The 10,178-nt window shown below is 33.7% G+C and overlaps 1 protein-coding gene and 1 non-coding gene across 2 annotated transcripts; both read left to right on the top strand.

Annotated features, from left to right (window-relative positions):
- The first annotated feature begins 1,586 nt into the window (after positions 1-1,586).
- LOC105639019 (TOM1-like protein 3) lies at positions 1,587-9,520 on the top strand. The gene is made up of 10 exons (XM_089726467.1): positions 1,587-1,798; positions 2,288-2,444; positions 3,308-3,386; positions 3,667-3,765; positions 3,865-3,978; positions 5,339-5,484; positions 6,239-6,320; positions 7,974-8,059; positions 8,134-8,316; positions 8,591-9,520. The coding sequence occupies exons 2-10, from the start codon at positions 2,335-2,337 to the stop codon at positions 9,252-9,254; spliced, it is 1,563 nt and encodes a 520-aa protein (XP_089582593.1). The 5' UTR covers positions 1,587-1,798; positions 2,288-2,334; the 3' UTR covers positions 9,255-9,520.
- A 232-nt stretch (positions 9,521-9,752) lies between these two features.
- On the top strand, positions 9,753-9,825 carry TRNAR-ACG (transfer RNA arginine (anticodon ACG)). The gene has a single exon. It is a non-coding gene; the product is annotated as a tRNA-Arg (tRNA).
- Positions 9,826-10,178: the final 353 nt, after the last annotated feature.

Below are 10,178 nucleotides of genomic sequence, written 5' to 3'. Positions count from 1 at the left end.
TAATTATGGAATAATACATTAAAAGAACATCAATCGTTGCAAAATCACCACTATCAGTCAATCAAACTATTCAATCTATTCATCTAATCTCTTCTAAACAAATTGTCAAAATTTTGAGCTTAATATAGAAAATATTCATTGTGATCTAGGAAGTGTGATCTAACATAATGAGCTAATATCCACCTAATATTAGACATTAGTTAGGTAGAACTTATTAAAAGATCTACGAACTAGGGACGATTGTTCAGTAACTTATGTGAAAAGATATATATTTTCAAGTATGACAATGTAGTTACTATGAATAAATTCTAGTAAATGAAAAATGGGCAATAGTTATTGTAATTTAATTGTAAATTTTTCTTTTTGTAAGGAATTTTGTCATTTTATTTATTTTATATATGTTATTTTTATAAACTATATATATTAATTGAATCCTTTTACAAATTAACCGCAATCCATCGTTGCACAAGAGATGTTGAAAGAGAGATAGAAATGAGAGAGATGGAGTTAAAGTGAGAGGATAAATAAATCGTTTGCGTGGCATCATACCATTGTTTAGTCTATAGGTGATTTAGTAAACATAATCTACCTAAGAATTGCTCCGTGCGCAGCGATGCTAGACTTGCTAGTCCGTGATGAGATCGTTGGATGCAGGAAGGACTCGGTCAACCCTGGAGGTGAGTAAAAGGCTCCCACGTTGGGAGTCAGTCATTGACTTTTGAATTAAAGCCATCTTATCGGCTGTGAAAAATCAGAAACTGCCTTCATACTCTTCTGGGTGGGACCCTAAGTCGGCGCTGCACAAATGAACGCGCTTCCAGCTTGGATTTTGGCGTCCCAATTCGCTGAACAAAAGTCAAAAATTTATGGTTAATTAAAACTTAAAATTTGTATTATTAGAAAATCTGAGGATCAAACCGTCAATGATGTTGGAAGATTTTCAAAAAAGAAAAAAAAATTATTTATATTTTGCTTGTAAATAATTAGATGAAAAGATAATAACAATCTCAAGACTTTTCTTCTTTCTTTGTTTTCTTGTCTTATAATGTTATTTCTTCGTGAATAATGTGAAATTCATAAATTATATTTTTTTCATATAGTTTTAAAAAATTAAAAAAAATATAAAAATATTATTGTATGTGTAAAAGATATATTTAAATAATGATAATCATAAATTTTGAAATAAAATTAATTTTAAGTGTTATGGGATAAGATTCTGTAAAATAAAGGTTAAATTTTAAGAAAATGGAAAAATCTTCTAGCCTTAAAAAATTCTTTCACAGCTGTTATGTAAGCTTTAGAAATAAAAACAAAAGAAAAAATTTTAGAAAAAAAGGAAAGAAATAAAATAAAAGTTGTTTATTTATTTATTTTTGGATGGGACCAAAGTTATTTAGTTAGTAACTAATAAATTTAAAGAAATAATAATTAATATGAAGAGTCGAATTTTCGGTGATTTCTTTCTAGAAAAAAAAAAAAAAAAAAAAAAAAAAAAAAAAAAAAAAAAAGCGAAGACCAAAGTCGATTCTAACTTCTAAGTTTCTCAATTCCAACATATGAACAGTAAAGGGTGACGCTAAGAAAATACCACCAAACACATTACACACATCATCCTCCTTCTGACCTCTCTTTGCCTTAACCCCAAACCCAAAACAAAAAACAAAAACAAAAACAAAAACAAACCGACCCTCTCTAACCTCTCTCTTTCTTTGCTTTTCTTTCTCTATCGTCCAAATAAACTATCATTTCAATCCAAATAGTCTCTTCTCTTTTTGATTCTCAATCTCTGTCTTCAAAGGTAAGCTTTCAATCGAGATCATTTGTCTTATTTGTAATCTTTATTTTGATTCTGGTGTTTATCGTCTTTATTGATGCTTTTTGCCAGGTGGGTTTTGCTGTTTTTGTTTTTCTATGAATTGGGTTTGGAATTTGGGTAATGAGGTCTTGTTTCGATTGTGCTCGTTTTGGTTGTTCTTTGGTGTTTTTGGGCTATAATTTTAATTGGTTTCTGGCTTCTTTAGCTTTCTTTATCTTTAAGTCAAACTGGGTTCAGTTTGTGGGTTTTGCTTTTGGATTTTTGTATTATTGGTATTCACTTTCAATTCGTGGTGGGTTTATGGAGAATCAAGTCTTACTAACAATTCTCTTATCATTCGCTGTTTGATTCATTTTGATCATTTATATATATATTGATTGATTCAAAGTCTAATACTAAGATATCTCTTTGAATTTGAATTTTGGAAGTTGAATCTGAGAATTGCTTGTGTGTTCATTATTTTATTTTTAGGATCATACAAGAGGTAGCTAGCTCAAAGTAAGGGACCACTAATAATTATGGCAAATAATGCGGCAGCATGTGCCGAGAGGGCTACAAGTGACATGTTGATTGGCCCAGACTGGGCCATCAACATTGAGCTTTGTGATATCATCAACATGGATCCTGGGTATGATTATCCATCTTCTCAACACTTTTATGCTTAGATAGAATTTGTTTTTCAACCTTTTTTTTTTCTTGTAATGTTTGCTTTAGCTCTCGTTATGTAATATGTAATATGATGAAAATGTTTGTAGGAGTCAAGTGGAGAAGTTGGGCTTGTTAATTCTATTAAACTAGAAGCATGGATTGTATCTGGTTTTGAGCTATGGAACATTGTGCAATTAGAAATCAGCTTAGGTGTTTTTGGTTTGATGTATGACCATAAACTCAATGATAGCTCTTGTGGGCTGTAAGGCATGAAAGTGTATGAGCAGAAAATGGATTTGGTTTGAATGACTTCATGACCTGGAAATCAGTTAATTTGCTTGTTGGGTCCTGCCATCTTTCAATTAATCTACTGATACAACATAATTTGGCAGGCATCTTTACAATCAGTAGTGTATACCCTTAAATTAATATCCATCTTTTCAGAACTGGCTATGATATTACTATGGTTACAGTACAATGTCTCGTTTAGGTTTTCATTCCTTTTGATCTTGTTTTTGAAGCATATTTTTTGGCCCTCGATACTTTGGAAGCAACTTTTGACTCCCTCTAATAATATTAATTGCATGAAAAGGATAGATGGAACTTCATGAAAGATGGTAAAGTGCTTTGTACTTGAATTTATTGAAACATCGTTGTTCATGGTGATGTTTGAAAGTGCTTTAGGTGTTAATTGATGATACTGAATAGTTTCTGCTCTTTGTTACCGGATTCCTAAAGTTATATTTGCAAGTCTATTTGCCTTTTATTCCCACTTGTCCTTAGAAGTCAAATTGTGCTGATTTTGATTCCATCTTTGAAATGAATTGGTGTTGCAACTTGCAGGCACGCAAAGGATGCCTTAAAAGTGCTCAAGAAGCGACTGGGCAGCAAAAGTCCTAAAATACAACTTCTAGCTCTTTTTGTCAGTAGTCTTTTGCTTCTAAACTTTGTAGACATTTTTTTCTTAGTTTCACCTAATGAGCAGTGTAAAATAATAATACTAAGTAGTTGTTTTGGCATTCTATAAATTAGTTGGTCCAAATCAAATTAGTATGTGTAACAGTGCAAGGATTATGCTCAAGATGTAAAGCATGTATGCAAGTGCATGCTTGTTCTTGGTCTGTTATTTTTTTTTTTTTACCTGTTAATGAAGAAATCATTGTCTAATTATCATGATGTTTTTGTGGAATGTTTTGCTTTAGGCATTGGAGACTGTCAGCAAAAACTGTGGTGAGAATGTATTTCAGCAGATTGTGGAGCGTGACATCCTACATGATATGGTTAAAATAGTGAAGAAGAAGGTCCCTGCTTCTCTCATTAAAAGCCTAATCTTTCTTATTTTTTTCCCTTCTGATTCTGTTTCCCTTTCTCTCACTATATTCTTATGATATATTGTGCAGCCTGATTTGAATGTGAGGGAAAAGATTCTTATTTTGATAGACACATGGCAAGAAGCATTTGGGGGACAAAGGGGAAGGTTTCCCCAATACTATGCTGCATATAATGAACTAAGGGTAATCACTCTCTTATTCTTCTAGGCATGGCCGGTTCTGGTTCATGGAACCGAGGGTTCAAAATTTTTAAAATGTTGAACTTGAGCCGGCCCTTAAACTGACGGTTCCGCTCCGGTTCCGGTTCCGGTGCGGTTCCGATCGCGGTTTCCGGTGATATATGTTTTTTTTTTTTTTTTTAAAAATTAGTTCTAACGTTATATCTTTCTTTCGAAAATATTAATATGAGTTTAAAAAATATTGGTAAATTTTATTTTAAATAAATTTTAGAAAGCTCATACTCATACAAGAATAAAATAAATTAATTTTACAAAATAATCAAATAAGCTATCACTTTATTTTGTTTAAATGTTATTAATTAAGTAAATTATGAGAAAATTTTGAAAAATGCTTCAAAATAATGTAATTTTAAACTTGGTAAACAATTTAAAAGGGTAAAAAAAAAGTTTAAAACAATATAAGTTTAGACTAAATATTTCTCTCTTTTTTTTACCATTTTACTTTTTAGATTTTTAACTTTTAAAGTAAAGTGTATTTAAAAAAAAAAAAAAAATTTAAGTAAAGTATATCACGTAGTAAAATATTATTGAGACTTTTAGAGATGTATAAAATAGGCTAAGTGATTATTATTTTGAAAATAAAAATAGAAAATTTCGGTTCGAACCGGATCGGAACCGCATGGTTAACCGCTGGTTCAGGATCAGTTCAGATTCAAATTTTAATATTCACATGAACTTTAACCGGCCCTTGAACTGCCGGTTTCGGTTCAAAACTTTGAACCGACGGTTCCGGTTCATCTACAGTACGGTTCGGTTCCGGTTCAAAATGAACCTTTGGCCATTTCTATATTCTTCCATCTAATTTATTTATGCTATTTTTGTTAAGCTGTAATACAAACATTGCAATGAAATTCATGCAGTGTAATCACCATAACATTGCATCATGACTTTCCAAATCTAGCCTTAATGTCTATGGTTCTAATGGTTGGAAGGTTAAAACAGGTAGTTTGAAAGCAGTCTGTTTGACTGTTTTGAAAACAGCGGTTATGGTGAGAAATTATATAGTGGTATCTATAGAATTATGATTCTGTACAGTTTATTTCTTTTGGAATGGTTAGAATTAGAATGTTAATACAACTAGCTAGTCATTTGTATTTATAAGTAAATGTTTTCTGATTCTTATCAATGTTACTCATTTGTCCATAATTGAGAGAATGTGTCATTTGAAACTATATTTCTTGTCAAAATCTGATTGAATTTGGATATTTAGAATATGAAAATATATTATATCATGGCCCTTTAGTTTTCTCTTTACATTTGTGAAGCCTTATTTTGTGAAACAAACTTTGTTTGATTACTGACAGGCTGCAGGGGTTGAGTTTCCACCCCGAGCAGAGAACAGTGTACCTCTTTTTACTCCTCCACAAACACAGCCGATAGTTCATACACCTTCAGCGTATGAAGATGCTGCTATTGAGGCCTCTCTGCAGTCTGATGCTTCTGGTCTCAGGTACTCTTTGAACTGTATATTTCTCATTGCTGAGTTTTTGATCCAGCTTAAGCAAAGACAGATTGGTTTCCAAAATTGTTTCTTGCAAAAGTAATTTATGGAAACGTTTAATTTTGGAATTCTCTGCGGGGAGTAAGAATCTTCTAATAAACAAAAATAATGGGCTCTCATTCCTTTTGATAATAATTACTGTAGGATATGTTTTAAACTGATAAGTTCAAAATAAGATTAAGGTAATTTTTCTTTTCCATCCCTGCCCTCACCCTCGCCCCCAATAAGCATACATAGATACAAAACCAAAATTTAGGTTCACATTTTTGTCCATTTCAATTTAAGGATTTGATCTCTTTTATTTCAAAATATGTGTGAACTACTATTTTAGCTGGCACTGCAGTCCCAACTGGTTTATAGAACTTCAATTTTCTATCTCACTGATGTTTCCTGTTTTAAATGAGAATTCAGTAAGCCTGAACTCAATAGCAAGTAGGAACACATTTATGGTTCGACCCTGTATTGTTTTGGTCGGATTGAAGTATAGAAATATATGTAAGTGGTTGTGAACATGTGGAATCTTAACTTAAACTGCATACTTGAAGCTTCTTTTCCCTGATGTAATCTAAATCTGTTCATGTAATTCTGTGCCCCATAATGAAGGTTTCACTCTCTCATCATTTTAATGGGAGTATTCTGGCACTGTATACTTATAGTCGGTTGCTGTTAAGATGATTTTACAAAAAGAACTGTTTACTTTCAGCTTGCCAGAGATTCAAAATGCTCGGGGAGTGGCGGATGTATTAATGGAAATGCTTAGTGCCTTGGATCCTAAGAACCCTGAGGTAAAATGTGAATCTTACTCGTTTCATAAAGCTTGTCTTGGTTTGAGCCTGTTCTTTTCCTTGATAACTTATATCCTCATGTTTTTCATTTCAAAGTGCATATTTCTTTCTTTTTTATATTTGTTTTTTAAGTGTTGTCAGATGACATAGGATCTTTTAAGTGCAGCAACAGGGCAATGGCCTTGTTTATTTCAGTGGACAGCAGTGTAGTAGCAATTTTAGAGTCTTCACTTTCTTATGACTCTTCAATGACAACTTGGACTTGGAGACAGTGGCATAGCCAGCGATGGCCACGGGCCACCCCCTCCCTCCACCTCTGCTTTATTTTTTCTTCTTCTTCTTCATCTTCTTCTCTTCAATTCTATTCTCAAATACTGATATTTTTCCCCACTGGAACCCATAACTTTCAGCCTTGAAATTTTTTTCCCCTACTTTCTTCCTTGATTGAACCGGGCACATTTTTTGCGTTTTGTGCATAAGGCTGTGGGATGATACATTGCTCTGAGTGCGCCTTATGATTTTACTACTTTGATGGAAGTAAAAGTTAATAGTTTCTGCATATCTTATTTGACACTTTTGATTTTCCAGCTGTATCTCTTTTTTCTGGTTTTCTACATGTCTTAAGTGATTCTCTTTGTAATTCTGACGTAAATTCCTAAATATCTCAAACTTTATTTAGGTGATGGTTGGTTAAATTGAAATTAAATGTTGAAAATTTTAGAACTGATAATTTTATTGTGGACATGCAATTGGATCATGAAGTACTGAAACTTAAAAATAAAAACAGTTTAAATTTAATAATTTATGGATAGGTAATGTACTTGAATTTGAAAAATAGTTTGATAGTGGTTGGTTTAAAAGAGTTATGGTGATTGGATCAATTGTATATATGGTATTGATAATGGTGGTGATGGTGCTGGTTGTGATTAGTGATGATGGTGGAAGTTGTGACAGATGATGGTTCCAGTGACGATAATTTAGTGGCTGCAGTGCAGATGGAAGCAATTGCAGTGGAAATGAGGTGGCTGCAGAGGTATTAGCAATGATGATGGTGGTATTGATGGTGCTGTTGCTAAATAATAACCAGTGTGGTTACACTAACAATTGAGGAAAAGTTACTATTATCTTAGGACCTCAAGTGGATTACTTTTATGCAAAGTGATTTCTTTGCGTCAAGTGCTGAAAGTGAAAACTAAAACTAACCTAACAGACAGAATCAAAAGTTAAAAAAAAAATTAGGATAAATATGTAAAAAATTAAGTGCAAAAAATTTTTTTCACTGGCTTATTTTTGGTTCGCAAAGTACTCCCTTAGTTTGTCATGAAAGAATAGTTTTGGCTTCCTTGACATATTATTTGAAGCAAAGATGCTTGTAAGTCACTTTGCTGAGAGAGGCTTGAATATTTGCTAAAAGAGCAGAATTGGGTGTATTAGTTGCTGATTTTCCATGGAGTTTATTTGTTTTGTGCTCTTGGAAATTGCCTTAATTTAGAGGATTAGAGGACACTATGTTATGTCTGTTATTTTTGTGCAAGTTCATGGTCGACGCTGAATTTGTACACTTTCAAGCTTCTTATCATTGTTGAAGAAACATTTTTATGTTAATCGAGCCTTTGAATTCTTATGTTTGTACATGTGTATATATGATGGCAGGGTGTGAAAGAAGAAATTATTGTGGACCTTGTTGATCAGTGTCGCTCTTACCAAAAGCGTGTCATGCTTCTTGTAAATAATACAGTGTAAGAATTTGAATGGTATATTTTTGTCTTTCTAGAACTTTTGATGATACTAACAAAGATTGCTTTTCGTTCAGAGATGAGGATCTTCTCTGTCAGGGTTTGGCATTAAATGATAACTTGCAGCGTGTACTCCGTCGGCATGATGATATTGTGAAAGGTGCCGCAGAACCAGTGGTTGACCCTCCAGTGGTGCCACTACTTAATATCAACCATGAAGATGATGAGTCGGAAGATGATTTTGCCCAGCTGGCTCACAGGTGACTATACTTGATTTCTCTCTCTCTCTCTCTGGTCACTAGATTTCTGTTATTCTCATTTTTATGGTTGAAACAAGTGATGTGAAATTGGCTGAGGCATCTTGTCATGTAATTTTTCATCTTTATTTGGGGAAGTGTCTTGGGAGACCATAAGCATGAACCACATTATTGCATTTTCAAACTTTCGGTCTTTGAAAAGCTGTATGCAATTTCAAGGGAAAAAAAAAAAATGGAAGACGCATCCTAACAAGTTGGTGTAATCATAATACTGCAGGTCATCAAGAGAAAATTCACAAGGACAGGGCAAGAAACCAGTAAGTGTTAGGACTCAACCTGCAGGAGTTACCCCCTGGCTTCCTCCTCCTCCTGCATCAAAGAGGCCAGTAAGCACAGACTCCGGCATGATTGATTATCTCAGTGGTGATGCCTACAAGTCTCAAGGATCTCCACAGAGGCCGGAGCCCACACCCTTTACAGTTCCAGTCCATTCCAACACAAACTCCTCACCCCCATATTCTCCAACTTTATCAGCCTCACCTCCTCCTCCTCCTCCTCCTTCCAATGCTGTGAACTCATCACCTTTGTTCTCTGCACAGCCTGCATATGATGAACCCACTCCATTAAGCAAATCTGCCGATCGACTGCCTCCAGCTCCCTGGGATGCACCTGCTTCTGGGTCTCTTCCCCCTCCTCCTTCCAGATATAACCAGAGACAGCAATTCTTCGACCAACATGGTTTTGCTAGTGGTGCTTCTCATTCAAGTAGTGGCTCTAGCTCCTCTTATGATAGTTTAGTTGGTCAAACCCAGAATCTCTCACTTAATTCATCTACCACCCCCACCAAGCAATCGAAACCGGAAGATGCTCTCTTCAAAGATCTGGTTGATTTTGCCAAAGCCAAGTCGTCTTCACCGTCCAAATCCAATAGGTCATTTTAGTCGGTATAGTTGATCTGTGTTGGTACAGCTTTTGAATACTTCTAGATAATCAGGTTTTGCATCAGACCATGAGATTGATTACCAGTTAATAAATGTCGGTTTAAACAGTGAGTTATGGCTTTGTCTATGCTGTGTGGCAGAGGTTTTATGTTGAGATGGAATTGATTATTGGATTTATTCTAGTACATATATTATCTTAGAATGTGTTTGTATCATATGTTTACGCTACATTTTATTCTCAATTCTTTGTTTTGTTTTCTTTGCTATTATAATTCCCAGATCATCAAAGCAAATTAAACATCTTTATTGTCGAAACTCTTCTTATTTATGCTAAATTAATGGATTTTACTCAACAAATACACCAAGCTTAACAATTGGAGGCCGAATCTGGAGATTGGAATCGAAAGCATTATCATCGTCATCTTATATTTGTTGGTTTAGTCTTGCAATGGTAGCTTATTATACTTTATTATTGTACATTGTAAAATTCATCACAATGACTCTGTGGCCCAATGGATAAGGCGCTGGTCTACGGAACCAGAGATTCTGGGTTCGATCCCCAGCAGAGTCGATTTTTATTTTTCATTTTTCATTATATTGAATATTTTTATTCTAAACCACTATATAATCAAATCATTAACTAACAGCTACTAAACAGTTAAATTTGCCAAACAGATTCAAAATATCGTTTGACTTTTTTTATTTTTGTCCCAGAAAATATAAAATAAAAAATTAGCCTAAAACTCTTACCTTTTTGAATGCAAATATTATGACAAGATATAAGGTTGAACAAGTAGAGAAAATAACAAATAGCAAACTTTTTGTGAGCTTCTAGATGTGAATTATTGGTACGAAATCCTATTTACATATTGGTTTTCTTTACTCTTGTTTTATAAGAATTTAGAATTTAATAATTAGAACACT

The sequence above is a fragment of the Jatropha curcas genome, chromosome 9 (assembly GCF_041381405.1).
Source record: "Jatropha curcas cultivar XTBG-Jc1 chromosome 9, XTBG_Jcur_1.0, whole genome shotgun sequence".
In the NCBI taxonomy this organism is placed as follows: domain Eukaryota; kingdom Viridiplantae; phylum Streptophyta; class Magnoliopsida; order Malpighiales; family Euphorbiaceae; genus Jatropha; species Jatropha curcas.
Note: the sequence above shows the minus strand (reverse complement) of the source record. Positions and strands in the feature narration are given on the sequence as shown.

Excerpts from the sequence above, each read along its gene's own strand:
- LOC105639019 (XM_089726467.1), top strand. The coding sequence starts at position 2,335 with ATGGCAAATAATGCGGCAGCATGTGCCGAGAGGGCTACAAGTGACATG. Across the intron at positions 3,387-3,666 it reads TACAACTTCTAGCTCTTTTT|GCATTGGAGACTGTCAGCAA; the intron begins GTCAGTAGTCTT and ends GTTTTGCTTTAG. Across the intron at positions 5,485-6,238 it reads TCTGATGCTTCTGGTCTCAG|CTTGCCAGAGATTCAAAATG; the intron begins GTACTCTTTGAA and ends GTTTACTTTCAG.